Raw genomic sequence first — 25,115 nt, 5'->3', positions numbered from 1 at the left:
GAGGGTGTGTTAGTATAGAACCCCGCTACAGTGACCCTAACCTTTGTCACTAACCACAGGGCAGCCCTTCCTTCCTTCGTCTAAGTTACTTCTTAGTATATTCTATTTTCATATGTGATTAAAAGAGTCTGCTTCCTTGTATTTACCATTGTTTCTTGTTTATATTTGAAATTCAAATCCTGCTGTGTATGTGTAGCCGAGGTTTTTTTCCATTATTATTATCATATTTAAGTATTAGAATTACTAGAATATTTTTAGTTAAGGTCATTACACAGCTTATGTAAGGTCCAATTTTTATGGATTTTGTGGAAACTATGTGGTATACATTGGTCAGCCCAGTGGTCTCTGGGCAACACAACATGCACCTCATCTGCAGAGCCAATTTGTTACTCATTCCATCAGTATTTAGTACCCCTGGCTGCCTCAGAAATTTTCGTGTTTAGTTACGAAGAAGAGGCACAAAGTTTGCTCCAGTCTGTAGTGACCCTTACTGGCCATTCCCCAGCAGAATTAAGTGAGCTTCCAAGTGTAGCCTCAGCTGGGCACCTGTCTAGAGAGGGAAAGAGTGAATACATGTTGCTCAGCTGTAAAAGGGTCAGTATGAGTCTTTTACCCCTGTCTTGTTTTCTTCTGTTGCAAGACAGAAAAAAAAGCATGAATCTGAACTAAGAAAATCAAGAGATTTACTTTAATGAGGTCTTAATTGCTACAAATATACGTTTATTTTATTTATTCAACCTTTTTATTTCTGTTCTGTGTTTTGAGTCCCTCAAGTTCATATTTTCTAGCTTTTCACAAAAACATCGAGCAGGACTAGAAACATACTTTTTAAATGAAATACAAGATTTTCAGATAAACACATAATTCTAGCAGCTGAGGGACCTGATGTCATGGGACTAATAGCAGGCACAACTGATTTCCTAACCTAATGATGTATGGCAGTTTTGTGGGTCAGGAGAGATTTGAAGCAGGAAAGAACAAGGGACAATAATAAAAAGATTTCACATTCTTTCGTGAAAGTTTTTGTAAATTCCAGTTGATTAAGGTTTAGCCAAAAATTTGTGTGCCTGTTGGCTTGTAAGTAGTAGCGTTCTGCCACATTTGCTTTTGTGTCTAAGACTTCAGAAAGCAAGCTTTTTTTTTTTTTTCTCAGCAAAATGCCCTATGAAAGACTGCAAGGGAGCCTAAATAATTAGTTATATATTTTTGTCACTTGCAGTAAAACTTAAGACTTTGTATTCAGTATTGAGAAATGAGACTTTGTGTTCAGTATTGAGAAATGACCCAACAGCATCAAAAAAGGTGTTAGTTATGGCTTTGGCTCACAGACCAGCTACTCAAGAGCATGCTTAGACTTTTAAGTATCTGTTCATCTCAGAATCTCTTCTCAGTTGTGTAGAAGTGGGGCCATCTCTGTTGCTTTCAGTAGCAAGATTTATAAAGGATCCGCTTCTCCTTCCCCTTCAAACTTGGAGAAGGAACAGGATTTTCCTGTACAGAACAGGATTTTAGCAGAGGTTTTCTGCTAAATGGAGTTCTTTGGCAACAAAAAAATGCCATTTCACATACTTTTTCTGATCTGTTTTTATATTAAGCAATAAGCAACATGTTATATATGTTGTCATACCTGTTTCCTGAATCTGTGTATGGGCCTTTAAAACAGAGAGACCTGAATTTCAGCAGTACTGAAAGCTTGTGGTTCTCATTGACTTCAGTCAATGTATTCATTAAAGAAATCAGACTGCTTATTTGTACCAAGAAATGTTGAAAATGTTTTCTCATCTAATATTTCTGAAAGTCAATGGTCTATTGAATTCCATAGCTAGTAGTATTTGTAGTCATTTGTTTGCCTTGTAAACAGTATAAATTATCTGATGCTTGTAACTATTTCTAATGACTAGACTCAGAATTGTGTGCTTTCATCTTCCACTGAATTTGTGACTGAGCCTACTAGATGATGCAATGTCATTAAAAAAAAGTCTTTTTCATCTCTAATTTCTCCAACAGCCAAAGCAACTGAAATTTCTGATTAAACCATATAGGTTGCACTGGTAATTAATAATCGGTCAGTTGATCAGTGCTTATGATGCTTTTCGTTTTAACTGAAAAGTTTGCATAAGAGTCAGCACTGTACATCTAGCAAACAGTTCAGTTAAATTTAATTCTATGAAATAAAACAAAAATCAGTTTGGGAGCATATAAGTTTATGGCCAAACTGAAATCAAAGAAAAGTGTTAATTTTGAGTAATGGTTTGGAAACTTATAGACTTGAGAAAAGTTATGGCTGTTCCTGCAGGTGCCAGGAATTGCTTTCACTGCTGCATTTTGGACCCTTTACAATTTTTGGAATGATGTTCATGGCAGAACTGCAATCAGAGAATTACAGAAAGTCAATATGCATGTAACAAAAGTATGCAAAACAGTTTCCAATAGAAAGTCCAAAAGAACTCAAGCAGGTTTTAATCCTTTTTATACCCCTAGGATTATACAGAAAAAAGTAATAATTTTAATAAATTTCTCAAAAAGAGAGAGCCCTACATTTTTTCACAGATGAAGAAATGTTTACCTAATTTTTGTTTGGATTAAATTTTAACAAACAGGAAGGCATACAGTATTAAATCTTATGAAAAAAGAGGTAGGATTCCAAAGTCAAATGTAGCCTAATGCCACTTACAATGGTTTGGAGAAAACACAGACTGAATTTACATGACCCACCAACCTAAAGCAGCAGTTTTGTAGACTGCTTAAATGAGAAGCCACCTCTTTACCAGTGATACATACTTTTTTTCAAAAAATATGAGGGTTTGGCCCTAGTACAATATATGGGTTTATAGCTCTAATTTGATTTTAATATACTCAAATATCAATGCTCAGTACTACATATACACACAGAAAGAGTACTCAAATACTTACTATACTCAAATGTATTTCAAATTTTAATTTAATATGCTTATTGCTTACTGAAAGAAAGTTCAGTTTGTGTTTCAATAAGCTCCCTCTTTTTAAGGGAACACTAATACAATTTATAGTTCTTATTTATAGAATCACAGAATAGTTAAGGTTGGAAAGAACCTTAAGATCATCAAGTTCCAACCCCCACTGCCATGGGCAGGGAAACCTCACACTAAACCATATCACCCAAGGGTTCATCCAACCTGGCCTTGAACACTGCCAGGGATGGAGCATTCACAACCTCCCTGGACAACCCATTCCAGTACCTCACCACCCTAACAGTAAAGAATTTCTTCCTTATATCCAATCTAAACTTCCCCTGTTTAAGTTTGAACCCATTACCCCTTGTCCTATCACTACAGTCCCTAATGAATAGTCCCTCCCCAGCATCCTTACAGGCTGCCTTCAGATACTGGAAGGCTGCTATGAGGTCTCCATGCAGCCTTCTCTTCTCGAGGCTGAACAGCCCCAGCTTTCTCAGCCTGTCTTCATATGGGAGGTGCTACAGTCCCCTGATCATCCTCGTGGCCCTCCTCTGGACTTTCATTATTTATGACTAAATATCCCTATTATTAAATATCCCTATTATTTAGGACTAAGTATCCCATCTGAGATAGCAGCTTTCATTCCATCATCCCATTTGGACTGTGAAGCTTGAACTATGAATTCTCTGATGTTTTTTTACCTTGATTCTTAGTTTTTTATTAATCAAAATTTCAAAATTAATCATAAACACTATCTGGTTGTCTGAAGCCATTTTGCCCACAAGTGCTCCTTTTACTGAGGGAAAGAAAGACACAAGATTTAGCCACCAGGGATGGTTAGATCTGACATGCTGCAGAGTTCCACAGAGGTATCATAAACTACCTGCATGCACTCCTGATTCAACAGTGGCAATGGGCTCCTGAACTAAGGCTGGGGTTTGGTGTGGTGGTTACTGTACTAACCAGATGAGCCTTTTGTTCAGCAAGGTCAGATGCAGCAGTACACTGTACAACATCTTTTGGTGGAGATCAGCCTAGGAGCTATTTTTAGGTTTCAGTGTGGACTGCAAATATAAGAGATTTAACAAAAAATCACTGTCCTGTCTCCATTAAGGTCTACTTTGTACTACTGCATGTGATTGTACAATTTACTTGATTGTCTATAACTGCCTCTTTGGAGCCATAGGATTGCATTTTCAGTTGCAAGTCTCTCCAGTATTAGTGGATTATTGATTGAATGGTGTTCTCTGGAGCCATTAAATCCTACTAACAAGGTTTTTCTTTAATTGGTGGATCATTGGCCTAGTAGACCATTGCCTAATTTTGGTTTCAGTACTGGACAGATTTCCCAAGTTTCATCTTTGCAAGTAAGTTAATAGATCATAGTCCCAGTAGGGAATAATGTTATGGACTGTATTAGTACCTTTACTCACACTAAAAATAATTTCATGCTGCCAGGAAACCCATTGATTTTAGTAGAATTATATGCAGGGTAAAATATTATTCAGTATGAGGAAGAATATGAGTGTAAAAAGAGCAGGCCTTCAGTATACATTCTGAAGTGTTATTGCAATCCTTATCACGTATATTAGGTATTACAAGCACGAGATGTCAGTCAGGAATGGGATTTACAGGCTGGCAACATACTACTGGAGACAGCAGAACACCTTAGATTATGCTTACTGCAGAAAGTCAATGAAAAAAGCCCCCCAAATGATGTGTGTGTAATCCTGTCCTTTGCAGGAGGATTCCCTTCCCAGTCTGTTAGGAGAGTGATGAATTTCCTCACTTCAGAATAAAACTGAAGGCCTGGCCTCTAATCTGGTGGGCTTTCTGTGCATTTTGCCAGCGGCTGATGATGCAAGGTCATTTGTAATGCACCACCTCTCTTTTTATCACAGCGATGCTTATTTTCATGTTTTAGTCACAATTAGAGGAACCTCAGTATGTTAGTCTAAGCTTTAGTGAAGGAAAGACAGCCTGTTTCGTGCTCTCTTTGCTTTCATCCTACCTAAGCTTCTTACCCCAATACTGTTATCCAGGCAGTGGAAGACAGTTGAAATTGTGATAATATGAGTAATACTGAGCCTCTAAGACCATTGTACACAAGCAGCCACCTCAGCCAGACACCGGACTTTTGACAACCCTTAGCTTTTTGACTGCTGTTCACAGTTCATCTTAACCACATCACCTCCTTCTGTCCTCACTCTAATTCCAGCCTTCTCGTAGCCCTGGCACTAAACTGTGCATGTCAAAAGCATGTCTGCCTACCCTGTACAGGAGGCAAGTTAATGCTAATTTTAAATTTAACATATTTATGCAAACATTTGCCTAAAACTTATTTATGCAAGTAAGATACTGAGGTAGGCTAGCCTACTTCAGATATGAGTGAACTTACCTCATCGCAGTGCTGCCTGGCTCTGGTTGATTCTGCTGCAAGTAACTTCCCTTGTGGAGGACTTTTAGTTGAATAGAAACCAAAAAGTGTGTGTTTGTGTATATATTTATGATTAAGATATGGCAAAACAAAGAAAATTTTGATTTTATGTTTTAATGACATATCCATTCTCAGGATGTGTTGGGTTTTTGAAATAAGATGAGGAAAACCATTTATGGAAAGGCCTGCTTGTTGTCCTTGTGTTTATACAGATACATATGAAAGCATCATAATATATTTTCCTCTGTTTAGCCCAGAGCAGCTCAAGCTGTATGTTTTTGAATCCAGGCTAAATTTGCTTTAGTGACACAAGAAAAAAGCCAAAGGAAATATTTTTTTTACTTACTCATTAGGTGTATTTATTTTCTTCTTCCTATCACTTTGCCTGTCCTGAAGACTCTACAAGATTAGTCTAATTTATATTATGTTAGCTACTTTCCCATAAAAGGTAATACTAATGCACTGCTGGATGTCTTTTTTCCTGTAATTCAGAATAGAATAAACTCTCACTACATTTTGGAATATACAAGGCCTGTTGCACAGGGACAGCAAAAATGCATGTCTACCATCTGTGGGAGAATTAGATTAAGAAAGGGAGTAAATACAATATTAACATCTGAACCTCAGCCTGAGGGTTACAAGTATTCATGTACATCCATGCAAAGAAGTTCTTCCTTTAAAGATTCTTAAAGATTAACTGTTCATTAAAGATGGCTGAAATTCTGATACCTAAAGTGTTTAGGCAATTGGAGGGGATTTCTTGCCATCTAGTGTGTGATGTATGTTGAGAAACATTTTTACTTCTTTCAAGCTGTAGTTCCAAGTGAATTCCCAACAAGTGGAAGTTGAACCTAACTTACGCCTTACTTAGTTTTATAATGTTTCTGCCTGTACCTTAATTTAATCTCTTGAATTTCCACACACATTCGAAACTCTGCTCAGTGTGGTGTTCTGGCAAAAAATTCAACTGTGTAATGTCCACTACAGGCAAATGACTTTTTTGGGTAGTGTGGTTCAGGATTTGTTACAAAAGCACAACAGTACTGATCTTTATCCTACTTTTCTGATTCCCTACCTTTATTTTAGCATTTTCTGTGGGCAAAAAAGAAACCTTAGCAAATTGTGTCATTTCTTTCAATATTTTTCCTTTGGATCTTTTTCACTGGTAAGGGAATTTCTCAAACTGAATGAAAAGAAGGCACAAACCAAAGGCACTTCTAAACAGAAACAGTGCCAGACCAGAAAAATGAATCCTACTGCTATCATGTCTGGCTCCTCTGTCTCAATGACTTGGCTTATTCCCTGGAACCATGTTAACCCCGACTTTGCCATGTGTAGTAGATAGCTCTAAAATATTTCAGTGTGAAAATGAATGTAGTTAATCCTCTATGTGAAACACGAGAAAAATAAGGCTTGGAAAAACTATGCTGTATTTCAGTAAGAAAGATGCATTTACAGTTTTTCTTTTATTTTAAAAGTTACCTTCCTGTAATTGCACACTAGTTTAGAGCTAAGATAGGCGTATCTTAACAATAATGGGCACTTTTTTAACAGATTATTGCCAAAAGTGCATTCTTTATTCCAGGGAGACACTGTAATAGATACCAGTGCTTTAGTAATGATACAAGCAATCTGTAAGCTATTATAGTTTCTTTTATAGTAACTTAATCTTCATATTGTTTTATATGTCTGGAATTTTAATAGTGTTTTTAATTTATGAAGAGAAGTATATTATGTATTACTAGTTACATGGGAATATGAGCTAAATAACAGACCATTGAACTATATTCTTCCAAACAAATATTTTGAAGTACTTAAACAAGCATAAGGAATAGAACAAAGGAATTAAAAAATGTCATACAGATATAATAGTGGCTTTTATGGAATGAATGCACAAATATCTATTTTGGATTGTTACTGGTTTTAATGCATACATTGTACTTCCAGAGAAAAATGAAAAAGAACATGGGTACTTTTAGAAAGCTATTTTTAAATAATTATTTCATTTAAAATAAATGTATTTACCTTATTAATAAATGTGTTTGCATTATCGATTGTAAATATACACAAATTCCCACATTTTTTTTTAATGCTAGTGAAATGAATTAATTAACATAAGCACTTGTTTATATGTAGAATGTAAGTGCCTACATAGATTTTTGGAGACAGTGCAAAAATGAGGCATTTTTTCCTATTTGCTCATTGTCATTTTTAGTATGTGTAGAAACAGACACAGTTCACAAGGAAGATAGCGTAAGAGAGATATTGTAACACTTTGCTAAGCAGTAAGTTGCAGAGAATGATCAACATAGCAATTTAATGGTTGTAATGCTATTGAAAGTAGGATTTTTAAATAAAAAGAGCCAGTTCACTGTTTTGAAATAAGTCATATTCTACTTTAAACTGTCATTCTGTATTTCTGCCTTGCAATTAGATAGTATTTCTAAAATGTCAGTTCCAGAATCTGTTGTGACCATCATTGTAATAAGATGTGACAGCAAAGATATGATATCAATACTTTTTCCATAATTAACATTAAAGATGTCTCAAGGGTTAAGTACAAAGGTTTTCCACTGAATGGTCTGCAAGCCTTGTGCCTTTAAAATCTTTTAATATAGCCAAGACTGGTGACAACCAGGAGACAAATCTATGAACAAGCCCGTTTGGAGAGAATAGTTTTGTGGTATGTGATGTATGTTACGTAAATGAGCTTATTAGGACTCTCATCTATTTTATTATTGGTGCCCAATTTAATAGAGGCATTTAAAAAACAATATTTCTGCCTGACTCCTTGAAATGAAGAAGATACATTGATATAATTGAGAGCAAATGATTGCATGTTGTGCCATTTAATCATGTCATTTTTCAATTGCTGTTTTTTGCACTTCACTGCATACTTATAGAATATTTAGCTTCAGTATAGATTAAGTCCCGCAGTATGCAACTGAGTAGAGTTCCCGTATTAGGTGACATTTTCTTTTAACCTTGAAATCAGCAAAAGCACACAGGTTTGGCAGTGTTTTTCTAAAAGATGACAAGTCATCATTCATTTCCTATCTTTGTCATTTAGCTTTTTTATTTTGAGGAATTACTTTCTTATTAACATTTTTGCAGGAATTACTGGGTTTCTTTGTTATTCAGAAGCATAAATTCTTATTTTCACCTGTAAGAATGTTCTGTAAGAATTGAACTGGAAATATAGGGATGCATCACCCAGACAAGAGAATTTCCAGCAGGTATTGCCATTTCACACAAAACACGGAAAACTAAGTTCTACCCAACGTTTGTGAGAATATTGCTTCCTGTTTTCCCTTCATTGATATGCTAATGCTGTTAGCCATGATACTTAAAAGTTTTTCATTAGCACTTTAGAAAACCGAAGTGCTTCACTAGCCAGAAATCAGAAGGCAAATTACAGTTTTTTAAGAGTTGCTATTTGATTGCTGTACTCATAAGGGTAGTTTCCATTCTCAGATTTTGCCTTAATTTCTGCTTATGGTTGTTGTACTAAATAACAATGATTCCATCTTCATTTTGTCTTCCATCAAGCACCAACTATTGCAAGGGAGGGAAGGGTATCATTCCCTCCCTCACATACCCACATCTCCCTCACATACCCACATCATGTGACAAGGAGAAAAAGTAAGCCTTTAATGGACCAAGGTTAGACAGAAACTTCCGTTTAGATCTGTTCATTCAGAAATTATCTGAAGTCAATCTTACTTCATTTTCCTAAAAGCATCCAGTATTGCCCTTACACAGAAACAAAAAATAAGCCTAGAAATAGCATTTGTCTCAGTATACCTTGGCATTTCTTCTGAACCAGAAAGCACAAAGAAAATCCATCTGTATAAGTTACTATTTTCCATCTTCCAACTATTTTCAAAGCTCTATTTTCAAAGCATCTCTACATGGACCTTTATTACTCCTAATTATAAAGTGAAAGCAAGAAAGACAGAAATGCCTGAAATACCTTCATATCCCATAAACACTAATTCCCCAAACAGTATGTAATAAATGATGCTGCATAAATCATATCTCAACATTTCATGTAGAGATTATATGTGGTTTATGTGGATGAATGAACTAAACTAATCTTAAACTGACTTTTAAACTATTTTTAAGCACAAGTAATGCTACTGAAGTTGCTGAGAACCTTAGTACTTTTAAATGGTTAATATTAGATACCTGTTCAAGAACCTCAGTGGAGCTGTGCTTCAGTAGCCAACACATTGCATTGTTTGGGAAAGCCAACTTCCCATCCATGTTCTTCTGTCTTACAGAGCAGGTGATGCAGCACAGCTTGGGCATTGATACACTGCAGGAAGTATCAGGTAGGGATAGAGGAGGTTTTGGGGCATGAGGGGTCTAGTACTCCTCAACTCCCTATCTTTCTATGCCTCCCATATGCTCTGTCTGTGCCTGAAGTTGCACACGTGTTTCTGGTCATATGCCATTCACTTAGGAGTCACACAGCTATGCAGAGCACCTTCTGTTCAGATCACAGCTATGTCCATCCCTATAGATAGTGTCATTAGCCCATGGCTCGGAAAGACTGTTTGATGTCATTTGACTCAGCAGGAGCTTTTCCAGATGATTTAAGGCATGGTATTAACAAGCTGTGAAAGTAGTTTCAGCTAGCCCTTTTTAGCTATGCAGGTGATAACTTCAAAGCGCTGAAAATAGGAGTAGGCAGAGGGAAGAAAAATCTTCCAAGATTCTAGCTCTGTGGACAGAAATTCTCAGCATGGGAAACTGTGACTTGTAATAACATTATAACAAATAACCTCAATGTTATCAGGGTATCTGTTGCGAAGCAAAGGACTCTGACACAAAGTCAAGTTCAGCAGCTGCGGTTACTGTGTATGCTCTTAGCCTGCAGCAAAAACGCCAAGTATATTAATTTGAGTCTCACTGTAAATGATTTAAGTGAAAGTGTTTCTCTCATGTTTGCAAAGGCTCGAATTGTATTTACAGTTACTACGGCTCAACGGACGCATGATATTGTGAGGACCCACAATTGAAAGTGTCTGATCTCTTAATCTGTACTTCAGCAAATCTTTTTCACACACAGGAGACTAAGCAAGCCTGGGTGATGATCCTCAATCTACTGTTAGATCATATCCTAATTTTCTGAACTGTCAAGTGTCCAGTATCTTATTATAGCAGATGTAGACCATCAGGCCCAAGCCTCAGTATAGATACTCATAATTTCTCTTTTCTTTCTTTTTTTTTTTAAATTAATCATGAATGATAGCTGTTAATTCACAATGTAGAATGCACCTTGCAAATAATTAAAGTAACCATGGTCCTGGAACCATAGTTTGCATGTGCAATTGACATATTGAAAGGTTTTTATACAAGCGTGCCATTTTAGCAATAACCGAAAATGTGTGGATATGCAACACTGTGAGATACCATGTCATAAGATACAGCAGCTGTGATGTTCCTTTAGGACACTGTATACCAGACCCTAATAGTGGTTTAATTAATAATTGTTAGTGCTATTATATATGGTTTAAAGATACCTTTACATGATTAAGTTCCCTGGCTTTTAAAGTATTGTTGCTATAGCCAACTCTTTCAACACAGTTAGATACAAGCACTTCATACTTCTCCAGTTTAATATTAACCATAATATCATGTAATAAAATTGAAACAGAAGTGTTGTAAGCCTAACTGTACTGTCACAGCCATATAAGTCAGAAATAGCTTCAGTAAAGCTACTGTTATTATGCTGGTGTAATATTGATGTAAATTAGAAATGAGTTGGATACTGCAGCTCTGCTTTCAAGGTAACACAATGTAAAGGCCTCACTTATAAAGGCTTATGAATGAAATACTCCTTACCTCATTGTATTATATGGTATTGCATCAAAAAAGAACAATATTTATAAAAAATGACATCATCAGATAGTTCAAGGTAAGTTAATGTCGCGGGCCAGATTCTATATTGACTTCCATGATTTATTGCATATCTACATAGATTTGACTGTCATCAGTGTATGACTTACATCACTTCCATAAAACTGAATTGCTTAGCTGTTATAAAATGTAAAATAAGAACCCTAGCTTTATCTTTGGGTAGATATTTTGGTTTGGCTTGGGTCTTTTCTGACATTAGTCTAATGAACAGCATCAGAAAGAAAATGTGCAGACTTGGTGGTTACATCAAGAACTGTGAAGGAAGCTAGTAATGAACTCTAGGAAAATAAATAAGGGCAAGTTCAGGAAACATAAGTGAAAATGCAGCTCTGGTATAAATTGAATAATAAAATTCTTGGTCATATTTTGCCATAAATAGTGGTTTGGGAATTTGTCATTCACCTTATTTAAAATTCAGAAATATTAAAAGTATGGGGTTCTCTCATTATAGAAGTAATAGAATCTAGCTATTACAGAGTTAGGGTAATTTAAATAGCTATAGAATGCATTATATCAATAAGTAGAACATCTGTATAAAATGTCCACCTGCTAATATACTATTCAGTGTACTTTACAATGAAATGTACTTAATCATTTTAAAACATCTTCTAATGAAGCCTTATCGGGATTAATATTTTGAACACTAATACTTTTAGGCACTAAAACTTCCGCTTTAAATGAGATTGCATTGTCTTGTTTACCCTTGTTGATTAATAAGCAATCTGTTAACTGTTAGAATGGGCCAATTGTGCCAGTGAAAGTAAATTAGTAATTCAGCTGTGTTTGTGGGTTTAATCATCATTTCTCTTGAAGGCTTTGAATAAAAAAAATTGCTTGCACACTATCCATAGGAAAATTAAAGATGTATTTTTAGATGTGTATACTGATGTTTTGCTTCAGACTTTCAGCTTAGTATTATTGATCAAGCACATCTAACATCAGAATACTTTGAGATACAATATTTCTAAGTATAAATACCAAACTTTAAAGAAAAAGTGGTATTAAAATCTGGAACTTGAATTCATTTTCAATAGAATGTTATTGATTAGCTAATAACATTCAGGAGGGCAGGTCCTGATTTTTTATCAGTTAACACTTGTGAGCAGCTTTGAGAGGTGTGGTGGCTTTTTTTTATTTTCTTATTATGATTAGCTGGAAGCTTAAAGGCAAATACCCGGTCTTCAAAAAAAAAAAGAAAAAAAAAGAAAAAAAAAAAAGAAGATGGAAAGATAGTTCAGATTTTCTCATGGGGTCATGCACTTTCATCTGTAGCATCCCACAGAGGGAAACAGATGTTGGCAAGTTACAATTTAAATTATCTGGAAAGCTCTCACGTGTGGAGCAGTCGCGTTAATTTCAGGAGTAGCACAGGCCTGTGATAATAGTCAAAATCTTGAACTATGCAATGCTGCAGAAGTATAGGGTTCTGAAGTGGGCCAAAGCAGTCATCCTCACATGCGTTTGTACCATAGATATTATTACTATTAAAACACATTATGACGTTGAACGGTGGTAGAGTGTGACTCTGGATAAAACCATGCTCAAAATCACCCCATACCATTAACTGCTTCCAGGTGGTAGATCTCTCTTTAGTTTTGTCATGTAGGGTGCATTATTTATACTGCTGTTCAATAAGATTCTCAGTGTAGTTACTTCAGTTTCTGGCATAGAACCAACATATCTTGGCTCCCATCAATATCCAGCAGTATCAGTGCTTAGCGATTGTCTCCCATCATGCAGTTCAAGTCAGACTGCATTTTTCATAGCAGTATGATGAAATAAACGTGGTGAATTAGTAATCCTTAAGAAGGATACAGTTATCATAGTATTGCTACATTTAGTTGAATATAGAACTACCCTGGAAATAATTTATGAAAACAAAAAACATTTGTAAAGAACTTTATACTGAATTTTATCCTTCCGTAAGGCTTCTTCTCTGAAAGAGTACATATGACCCATAATTTCTATTGTTTTTTTCTAAAAATACATATATTCTTATTGCATGACTACATTTCACACACACATCCCGGATTTTTCCTAAGGAATTTCTGAATCTGATTACTGTCTGGGTAACTCATTTCAGATGTGTCCCAGTTTAATACAAAAAAAAAGGAAGAATAAACCAGTTTACACCATAAAACTTTCAATGTTATTAAGACAGGTAGATATGTATAGCATTTGTTTGAAGAAGACTGAAAGTAGCTGTACTCCTGTGGTATTAAGATTATGACTGTTTATCTGGAGATAAAACTCTAAGCTTTGCTGCTAAATATGGGAATTTATGGAAGAGCTGAAAAAAGCTATTGTAAAACAGAGATTGGGCACCATTAAATATCAGATAATAGTAAATGTTTTAATCTCCACAGTATTCCACACTGACATCTGTTGTTTGTCTATCCTGCAGTCTTTATGCTGTGAGATCAAACAGAGACGTCGTGGGGTAGCCTCTGTGCTGCGATTATGCCAGCACCTCCTGGATGAGCAGGAGTCCTGTAACCTAAATGCAGATCACCAGTCTATGCAGCTGATAATCGTAAACCTTGAGAGGAGGTGGGAAGCCATTGTCATGCAAGCTGTCCAGTGGCAGACTAGGCTACAGAAGAGATTGGAAAAAGACTCGGTGAGTGATACTTGCTTTAAAAAGATCTCAAGTGGTTTAATTCTTCACAAGACAAACTTTTTCAGCGTGCTTTCTGCTGACTGAAGATGCTATTCCTAGTCTTTACTGACAACAATTGAAGCTTTGGTTTTTCACAAAGTGTCGTATTCTGTGAACGAGACTGATTACTATGATAAACTCACAATACACATTTTCTGTTTGCTTGATATTTAATCTCATTACATCTGATCTTGTCAAATAATGAAAATAATCCTCTGTTGTGAAGTTGCTCAGTACCTAATAGAACTGGGCCCAGAGACCTATTTCACTGATTGTAAATATATTTCAGAAAAATAATTTTCGGTGTAAGTAAGACTGGTTTTAATGAGTATCCCAGCAGTAGAAGTGTATTTCACATAGAATGCCATGGGTATGTGATTAATATACAGTTCTGTGTTATTTGAATATAAGTAAAATGCATTCATTTGCTTTTATCTCAGGGAAATGATTCCTACAAGGCAAAATAGCTCTCTGCTTAAACCATCCATTAAGTGGCATAAATTAGACAGATTTTATACAGCATAAAACTACATTACAAAGCAGTATCTACATTTAAACAATAAACCATGGGGGGAATATAATAATCCCTACTGTAAGACCATTGGCTGCAATGGATGAATTGGCTCAGCGTGTATTGTGCTACTATCATAAGGCTGAAGTCTCTGTACTGCAGCTAGATTGAGAGCAATAACTCTATGTAGTTCATATACTGAAGAATCTAGATGAAATCTGAGAATGTGACATATTTAGCTAACGTAATTTTTTAGGTTCATATCAGGCAAATAAAAGGAAAATAACGGTTGACACATATATGCTTCCTAAAATTATCTAACAGTAAAATACTACTTTTAACTTCTTCTTGCTAGACTTCCTTTACAAAAATAACAGAAGTGGTATTTCTCTAGTATCGTTAGAGTAGTGTGGTATGAAGATATACAAGACATTGTTCAGAAGTACCGTCAGTCCCTAAGTGAAAATACTATTAGTCTAAATGAGACAAGAAATAGTGAGTTAGTGAGAAGAATGCTGTGGATGAGTGAACTGTTTGACGGTAGAAGTAATCTGTTGCTGCCCTACCTTTACCAAATGTTATAAAGTAGGAATGCACCTTGCCTGTTTGTTTTATTGGCTGCTTTGCTTCAAGTATTGAGACAGAAATGGGACTTGAAGAAGGAATGGGTTTGAACAAGCTTTCAGGACGGGTCAAACAAGGTGTGTTGTATGAGGTAACACAGAAAGAAGACATCATCCAAAAGCAGATGAAGTGTCAACGTTGGTTTTGTAAGCATAGGAGTAGTTTATTGATAAAAAATATTTTTTCAGCCTTTACTTATACGTCTGTATGCAGAGAGGGAAATACTGAGTAATGAGGAATGCTGTTGAAAACAGTCAAGACCAGCTAAGAGCTTTTCTATACAACAAGGAAAAAAAATGTCAAATCTTAATGACGCTAATGAAACTCCTTTAGGGATGGGTTTGATGAAAGAGACAACAAAGTATGCAGAGGAAGGCAGAAAGCCCATGTACTGCTTGACATTACATTTCACACTCTATAACTACACAAAAGGAGGTGGCTAGTTTCTTCTCCCAAGTACCAAGTGATAGAACAAGAGGTAGTAGCCTCAAGCTGTGCCAGGGGAGGTTTAGGTTGCATGTTAGGAAGAATTTCTTCACTGAGAGGGTAATCAGGCATTGGAACAGGGTGCCCAGGGCGGTGGTGGAATCACCATCCCTGGAAGTATTCAAAAACCATGCAGATGAGGCCCTTAGTGACATGGTTTACTGACATAGCAGTGCTGGGGTAAAGGTTGGACTTGATGATCTTAAAGGTCTTTTCCAACCTAGATGATTCTGTGATTCTGCGATTCCTCTTACAGAGACAGTGAGAGCTGTAGATGTCACAACTGATGCAGATTACCAGAAGGAGAATAGTCATACTAACAGGTCATGAAGAAAAGAGGGTGTATGAGGAGGACAGGGGAAAAGTTCCATTTTGTCTGTATTTATTTCATGTTAATGGACTCTATCGTGGTTTAAACCCAACCACAGAGCTTGTTCACTCACTCCCCCGCTTTCTCCCCCAACTCCCAGAGAGCTGGGGAGGAGAATCCAAAGAATGTAGTTCACATGGGTTGAGATAAGAACAGTTTAATAACTAAGGTATAACACAAATCACTACTGCTACCACCAATAATAATAATAATGATAAAGGAAATAACACATGAAGAGAATGTGACACCTCACCACTCGCCGACTGATAACTCACCCCACCCTGCCCAACTGAGCACTGACCGATACCTCTACCAACCCCTGCAGAGCACTAGCCTTTCCGGGTACCTCTCGGTTACATCCTGGGCATGATGTGCTGTGGTATGAAATACCTCTCTGGCTAGTTTGGGTCAGGTGTCCTGTCTCTCCTTCTTCCTGGCTTCCCCTCCTCCCTGGCAGAGCATGAGGCTCAGAAAGTCCTTGGACAAACCAAACATTTGAGTAGTAAGTAAAAATATTGGTGCTATCAGCACCGTTCCCAGCCTGAAAGTCAAAACACAGCGCTGCACCAGCTACCAAGAAGGAGAAAACATGACTGCTACTGCTGAACCCAGGACAGACTCTAAGAAGGAGATGTTTAAAAGACAGAAGAGCAGTTTTAGATGCAATGGGGTTTACTTGAGCCTCAGTCCAAACACTGGGCATGCAGGTATCTGATCTATTTGTCATCCATCTATAAAGGAGAAATGAAAGCAGGTAAGGAAAAAGACTTGTTCGTGTCTAGTGAAAAGCATAGAAATTGGGTAAATATGAGACAGAGGAATACAAATAAAAATGTAAAGAAACTGTAACAGTAAAGCTCTTTAATTCTTTTGAGAAATGCTGGTTATATTTTTGTGATAGGTCCATCTTCAAAACATTTTTATTCACATTACTAATGTATCAATAGCTCTAGCAAATGGTTGGGGATATACAATATGTTTCATGAGCTGACCAGTAGTAATAAAAACAATTGAGTTTTGGAGCTTCAAAACCAAGTGTGTGCAATATTAAACAACCAAACTAAAAATTAATTCTCAGAATCCTGAATTTTAATTGCTAGAGGCTGAGTATCTGTTGGATCTGTAACTGCCCAACAGAGACTGAACTGAGTTTCTACTGTGTTTCTCTAAAAGGCAAAGTACCACAAAGATGATGCATTGCCATTTTCATTTGCAAAACTTATAATTTTGTTGTAGTACATACATCTCTTCTACTGAACTTGGAACAGAAACAAGTTGTATTTGTGATAGCTTAGAGAGTGCTGAACAGAGATCTAACTTACTGTAGTGAAGGCATGTAATCTCCTTTTGCATGTGGGCAGCTGCCGTGTTGAAGCTTTTCTGTTTGTACCTGCAGTTACTCTAAATAAATTGTTATGACCTAATAAGGGTACGGTGCTGCTCTTGAAACAGAAATACGTCTTGTGTTTCTGTTTTGGACTGCAATTGATCAGGATTGAGTCATGATGAGGGTAGGATGTTTGGATGTGTGGATGTTTGGAACTTTACAAGGTGCATGCTGCTTTGTTCCCACTTTGCCTAAGGTAGTCTGGAGTTATTTGCTGGGTTTAGTTGACTTTCACCAGGCAGGGGGTGTATCATTCTGCTGAGAAATGGCAGCCATTTAGAGCTATCATGGTGCTCATCTAAATTTCACTGTGGGCTGTTTTGTTTTGGAACCTCTCAGCCTAGGCTTGTTTATAATAGTAAGATCCTGTAAAGTATGTCAGCATCTACAAGTTTCTCATGTTGATAAAGCTATCTGTATTCTCAGCATTTAAAGATGTCCCAGCCACTGCAGGATTCAGGTTTCTTTGTTTTCCCTTGCCTGAGTTGGCATGTCCTAAACTCCTTTTCACGCAGTTCCTGTGTAGTCATTTCTTGGGTAGGTACCAGAACTGTTTCTTCTGCTTCCCTATCTCTTTGTATTTGATGGTGTGCCAGTCCTGGCACACAAACAGTATCCCTTGGTAACAAGTCTTTATTTGTAGTTGTCCACAGAATACTGTAATTTATGAAAACAAATGAGATGGTTTTATACCCTGCTGGCATCTGACTCATTCATGGCATCTGACTTGCTGACAGCAAATAAGATAGCCCAAATGATTATATTGCCTCATATAAGACAAGAGTCATTTGCGTCTTCTACTGTCTTCTTAATTTGTATACTGGGATCTTCCTTTGTCCCATTTCTGCCCTTTTTATATTCAGTCACTTATCTGGGCACTTATAGCATTACAAAGCTATGCTGGAATTAGCCACAAAAGGCTTTTATGCTTCTTTTGAACTGTTTGTCTTCATTGATGGTTTTCAACATTTAATTTTGCTGAACTTTTGCAGTAATGGGTACCATAAGTTTATGAATAACAAGACGGTATTAGCGTGTACAACCACCTAAAGTCTGGCAAAATATGTCCTTCTCATAAACCAAAAGTTATATCTAGCTTGTGAAATTATCAATAAGAATCACTCCAGAAGGCTGAAATGTGGTTAGATTCAGTAGATTAATCTAGCTATAAAGAATGAAATATTCATACAATGGAAAAAACAATGACTTTTAAAAAAAACAGTAGGACACTTTGTTACTGGAAGCAGTCCTAATCTGTTTTAGCAAAAGAGGTTTTTATTTCCTCCATCTGTTTTTTTTGTGGTAAATTCTTTTCCCCCAGATTTATCATTCCATAGTTTGCTGATATAATGTTATATGTCACCTAAATTTTAGCTTCAGAATTACACAGATGCCTTATAGTTTGCCTAACAAGACTCTTCTAGCAATCATCTTAGAAGAAAAAGAATCCTGTCTGGCAATTGCAAAAGCAATAGCAACAATCCTTAGTCAACTAAATACAAAATTGCCATCTAAAATTCCTGCTCAACAGCTGGAGAAGCTTGTACTTTCCTTTAGAGGGTCTAATCTATTTGGAAGACTGAAAAGTTAAAAAAAGATTTGAGGCAGACTCAGTCATGGTCATGGCCGTAAGTTTACAGCAGTTAAAGTGGGAATATGTTCAATTGTTTTATGCAATTTTTTTTAATCTTTTGCCCAGCCAGTGGTATAACCAGTGTAAGTTGTGTTTAGCCTCATGGATTATTCCTGCTGCTAGAGATGTTCACAGTCTGGGGATGTGCTGTCCAAGTCAGATATGCCTCTTTAGAAAGCTACAATGCGGTGACTGTGGGAATTCACTATTCTGGGACCATTTCACCAATACCATAGTATATAGAAGTGTTGTACAGCTGTGGCTAGGTTAGAGACAAAAGTGCGGTTTCTAATGGATTTTATGTTTTCAGTTGCAGTTCAATATTCCTGCCTTTTTGGTGACTGGTGAAACTGCTTTTTCTCCAGACTGCTCATTCATTGAATGAGAAGCATATCTGTTTTATGGAGCAGACAGTCTCTTTTCTTATTCAACAGAGAGGGCTAATTATTGAAGGGACAGTATTAATCATGCTTTTAAAATGGAGATTTTGAGCTAAGGAGATTTGGGCTAAAGTGCTGTAATTCTCACTTTGTCCTGAAAATATCTAAAATATTCATTTGCCTGATCAGTAAGTTCATTACTATGCTTATGAAAAAAATCTTTATTTCTCTTGTTCTCCTGAGTCATACCATGTGTACGCTGCACTATGTCCAGCAAAACCCCCATTTGTATCAGCTTGAAAGTATGCTGTACATCCAGTCACATAATTGAAAATAATAAGGCCACAATAAATGGGATGGCCTTGGGGTATAACACCCAAGGGATTCAATTGGTGTCGCTTTGCATCAATGTCCATGCATCATGGTAATTGAGGTAACATAACCAATTACCACATTTTAATTAGAGTTGTAAGGACTTGGGAAAATCTGCAATGGTGAGACAGCTCACTTAAGAAAAAAAAATAAAAGGCACCTCTCTCTTTTCCACAAGCTTCTTTCTGAGCACTGGAAGAGCCTGCTTAAAGCTCTGTTTAGGATTTTTTCCAGCTTCCTCTGTGTTTCATTCTTTATAATGCACTTTGAAAAATGAGTTTTTTAAAAATACTGTGTTGATTCTGATCTGGTATCTTTGTCCTTTTTCTCAATTTCTCTGTTTCTGTGATGCTCTCTGTAAAAGAAAACAGTTTTTAATAGCACTAACAGTGGTGTCTCCTCTTCACTTCTCTATATTTAATTCACTGGCAATATTTTTTTAAGCCATGTGTGATGGGTTGTCCCTGGCTGGATGCCAAGTGCCCACCAAAGCTGCTCTATCGCTGCCCTTCCTCAGCTGGACAGGGAAGAAAATATATACTGAAAGACTCATGGGTTGAGATAAGGACAGGGAGATCACTCAGCAATTACTGTCACAGGCAAAACAGACATGACTTGGAGAAATCAGTTTAATTTGTTGCAATCAAATCAGAGTAGGCTAATGAGAAATAAAACTAACTCTTGGAAACACCTTTTCCCCACTCCTCCTTTCTTCCCGGGCTACTTACCTCCTGATTTTCCTTCCTTCTCCCCTCCAGTGCCACAGGCGGACAGGGAATGGGGATTGTGATAAATTCATCAAACACTGTATCTCTGCTGCTCCTTCCTACTCAGTGGAAGGACTCTTCACACTCTTCCTCTGATCCAGCATGAGGTTCCTCCTGCAGGAGACAGTCCTCCAATGTGAGTCCTTCCCATGCTTCAGTGTGAGTCCTGATGGGGTCACAAGTCATGCAGCAAACATGCTCCAGTGTGGGCTCCTGGTAGCCTCCCCTGCTACCTAAACCTTGCAGCGTAAGCACAATACGTCATGGAATGACACTTCTTCTGAGCTTAAAGAAAAAAAAAAGAGCACAAGCCCCTTCCTTTGGAGGTAAAAAATGAAGTTGTCATTACGTTTTAAATAGCTCCACTAAACAAAGCATTAGTTTCTAAAGTATTTTTATTTTATCACAAGCTATTATTTTGTAAGGTGAGATCTAGCTAAGAATCTTGCATAAAATTTGGAAGTTCATCAGAAGTACCTAATACAGAAAAGTACTGACTGATGATTAACGTAATTGGCTGAGGAGGGCACACTACGTGTTATAAAGTGCTGAACACCTATTACACAGAATCACAGAATCCCAAGGGTTGGAAGGGACCTTGAAAGATCATCTAGTCCAACCCCCCTGCAAGAGCAGGGTAACCTAGAGTACATCACACAGGAACTTGTCCAGGCAGGCCTTGAATATCTCCAACATAGGAGACTCCACAACCCCCCTGGGCAACCTGTTCCAGTGCTCTGTCACTCTTACGGTAAAGAAGTTCTTCCTGATGTTAACGTGGAACCTCCTATGATCTAGCCCTCACAACTAAATTATTTAATGACTCATGTTTGAACCTTTACAAATTGTGTTTTCATTATCTATCACAGGTAATTTTTGCTTTGGTATCAGACCTCTCCATATAACATGTGACAGTCCAATGTTGCTTGTATTTGTTTCTGTCATCTTGTTTTACTTATATTTCAATACTGAACACTGCTCACTTTGGTTCTTCCTTAAAATACGTATTTTAAAAATGAATGGATATTTAATTGTCGAGCCTGTGATGTCATGCACTATTCTCCTGCTTGAGGTGTGTACGTTTTTGAGCTTCTGAGTTTCATTGCATACCTGATTTGTGACATTGAATAATTATCTGTAGGATTTGAAATGAAGCTACATAAACAGCAAACATAGGCTTAGATTTTTGTCAGACTTTAATTGAAGATAGGAGACATGCCCCACATTCTTGCAAGAAATTCTGTATTTCTCATCATTTTCTGGAGGACCACCGATAGTTATGATAGCAGCCACCATGGCAGTATGCAGAGTGCGGATGATGTGGCAAAACTGAAGCTGATAAAATCCTTCTTGTTGTGCATATCTTGTTAAAAATATTGTAGACCAATTGGAGTTCAATCAAAATTAAATAAAAATTCAGGTAAATGTCCTGTTCTATTCCTGAGGATATCTCCTGAGTGGTCACTGCAGTGGTAGGGTTTTAGAGTAAAGAGAAAGAAAAGGGTAATACATTTAACACAGAGGGCTCTTCTCCATCATCAGAGACTTCAAAACTTTCTGTCACAACTAACTAACAACATAGGATAACAATCCAAAGGTGACATACTCCATTCAGTGTACCCAATCTACTAAATTATTCAACTATTTCACTCACTCTGGCAGATGTAATGTCTTAGCATGACTTTTTAAAAATGATAGGAAGCCCCAGGTTTATATTCGGACTCATAACCCCAGCCAAACCAGAACAAATCCCAGTTCTCTGAGACAGCAAACACTCAGAGGTGGTCATGTGGGTTCACTGCCACCAAGTCAGACTTTTAGCTGTTGCTAGGGTTTTCATCAATTTATGGACTATTTAGTTATTGGTTGGATTGGGCTAATGGTTAATCCAGACTCGAGAGACTATTTCATTATTTCATCATCTCTGTTAAACCATGGGAAGCCTGAACTCCTCCCATGAAAGGGGTGTAAGGGTACTTAATCCTAACTTTCTCTAGAGTCCCAGAAGATGACTTGGGAGTAGGCTGAATCGTTTAGGATGGCAGAGCAAATGTACTCATTAATTCTACTTTGTTGGTTGTGTGACCTTTGTTATTTTCTGTTGATGAAAAAGGAACACTGAATAGGAAGTCTGCACATGCAGCACAGTTTCAGTGTGGACAATGCTAAGAACAGGCTTTGCTGTAGAGCCTCTTCCAGTGCAGTTTAGCTTTGCTCCATAAGGTGAACCATCTAGAGGAGAAAAAGTAGTTCAGCCTTCTCACTTTTTCAGTCCTTTTCTCTACATTGAAATTTCTAGACATACATTTCCTGCTCATGCTGGTGGAGTTGATTACATATGAAATTTTAGTTTGGAAGACAATGAAACCTACAAGAACATTTCTTGTAGCTTGTTCTACCACAATTTGTTTCAATCGTCATCAACCACAGCTGGACTCCTATACTTCTTTGAGATGCATATTTCTCTTCTGTCACTCCTTGCTAATTCTGCAGACACATTTAGTGTCTTTGCCTTCTTCAGAGTACCCAACAGACTTTGTAACATGAGGGGTAAAAGTTACTTGTTTTGTTGTTGGCATGAACACAGGAAGATAAATGAAATTACTTTAAAAGTAAAGAGTTATTTTAATGGTAAAATCAATTGCTGCAATACTTAATTACTTCAAGCTCCCCTTTATTTTATTTTTTCTTTTTCTTGATGAAGCATGCAACATTTGAAATTCACTTGTTTTTTACAGAAGACAGGTTTCTTTATGAGACTGGAAATGCATCATAATGGCTGCTAACGGTTTTAAACAAAAAAGCTAAAAAAGCAAAATAAATTAAGCATAAATGAAGTTTCCCAGTATTATTTTAAAACTAAATATGGTTGCTTGATCATGTGTAAGTACTGCCCACAGGTCATACTACAGTGAAAAACCCACTTTGGATATTCAAGGCAGAAGACTTTGTTATCACAGTGTTACAAGACCTGGGTTCCTGGTGTTACAAATAGCTCAAAGCATAGTGTCTGAACTGGGTGTAAAATACCACGTCTGTAATAATGTATTTTAGTAGTATCCCGTGAGCAGTCTGTTTCAGTGACTGTCAAGTCTTTAAGTCACAGATACTTTGAATTTTTTTCTCTATTATACTTTATTATATTAGAGGAAGAATTACATAAACTTGCTAGCTCAGTGCCACAAGGTTTTGTAGATACATCTACATATCTACATTTAAAATTTATAAGGATTATGAATTTCTTCTCTATTCCTTTTCTGACTAATTCAGATTTTTGTCTGTTCAAATGTATAAATTCAGAGGGTGAAAAATTACGTATTTTAAAGTTGCTTAAACACTTTAAACTGTTCTATCTCAGCAACTTTCAAGGCTGGTCAACGGCGCTATGTTACCCAGTGAGAAGCTGGAAATCTTTTGGCTTAGGGTTATAAAAAGCTGCTGCATTTATCCATGCAGCTCACAGATATTTCTGTTCCTCAGTTATCTACTGCCAACTGTGTTTCAGACTGGAGCTGGTTTGGAGTTGGATGAGAGAATCTCGTAGCTGGTAGCAAGTTGATAATACTTCTCTGCCAATCTGACTTTTTTAAGTGGGCAATGTTCACAAAACCTCAAGAGATTTCAAATGCCAGTGAGACCTTCAAAAGTGCCATGGCTTTATAATTAAACATACAATCATGAAAGCACTGTCATATCTCTCTTAGGTAATAGCATTTGACCCTCATTGGTAGTGTATCTAGCATTGCTAATTTCTTTGCATTTATATCTAACTACAATGTTAGTAAATCAACTTACCACAATTTTTTAAAAAACACAAATATTCCTGAAGTAATTAGAAAAAATCAGGTTTTGAGACACGAGAATTCTGTCCTATGGAATCTGTAAGTGTGAGCTTTAGAACTTTATAATGGGAAAAGTCAACATCACAGTAACAGGTTTAGGGCCTTATAGCATGGTGGCAAAAATTCTGCCAACAATCTCTCAATCTATTAATCTTTTTTTTCCATGCTACAAATTAAATAGTGGTTGGAACAGTGTGGGTAAAGCAGTTTCCAAAGCTTTGATAAAAACACATTCCCTGTGCCTGAAACATTCATTAAAACTGTAAGATGTGTAAAATATTCAAGTAAATTCATAGGAATAATCGATTATAGTAGGAAAATATCTCATATTTAGGAATTGGAAATCTGGTACTTCCAATGCATGCTGATGATGAAAGAACTGTCAAACACCATTTATATGGGGGGGGGAGGGAATCATACAAAATAAAAAAATGGCTAGCTTTTTATTTTGAATAACAGAGGTTTTATTTCAAAAGCACACACTTCCTATTTAGGCATTTAAATATAGGGCCAGATATTTAAAAGTGTTTAGCTAATACTGACTTTCATTGCCGTGCATTGTGTTCCAATTGCAGGATGAAGTCAGTGTTTAATTTAGATGCCTAATATTCACTAATCGTAAGATCGTGACTGAGGTCAGCATTGTTTAAAAGATTAGAGTTAAGGGAAATGCAAAAGTCACAAACTTGTGATTTTTTAATTAGTTTAATGACTGTTGCACTGCATCTCTAATGACCCCAGCTCTGCAAGGAGTGGTATGTGAGTGTAATTGAAGCTAATTTTCTG

At 36.8% G+C, this 25,115-nt stretch overlaps 1 protein-coding gene across 1 annotated transcript in view; it reads left to right on the top strand.

Moving 5' to 3' along the window:
- Positions 1 to 25,115, top strand: part of AKAP6 (A-kinase anchoring protein 6) — a 227,488-nt gene that overhangs the window by 181,751 nt on the left and 20,622 nt on the right. The window contains exon 11 of the mRNA XM_031049124.2: positions 13,703 to 13,918. Coding sequence (XP_030904984.1) covers positions 13,703 to 13,918 — 216 coding nt within the window. The remainder of the gene's footprint in view (positions 1 to 13,702; positions 13,919 to 25,115) is intronic.

Source organism: Melopsittacus undulatus, chromosome 4, assembly GCF_012275295.1.
Source record: "Melopsittacus undulatus isolate bMelUnd1 chromosome 4, bMelUnd1.mat.Z, whole genome shotgun sequence".
NCBI classification, from domain to species: Eukaryota; Metazoa; Chordata; class Aves; order Psittaciformes; family Psittaculidae; genus Melopsittacus; species Melopsittacus undulatus.
This window is presented reverse-complemented; position numbering and strand designations above follow the sequence as displayed.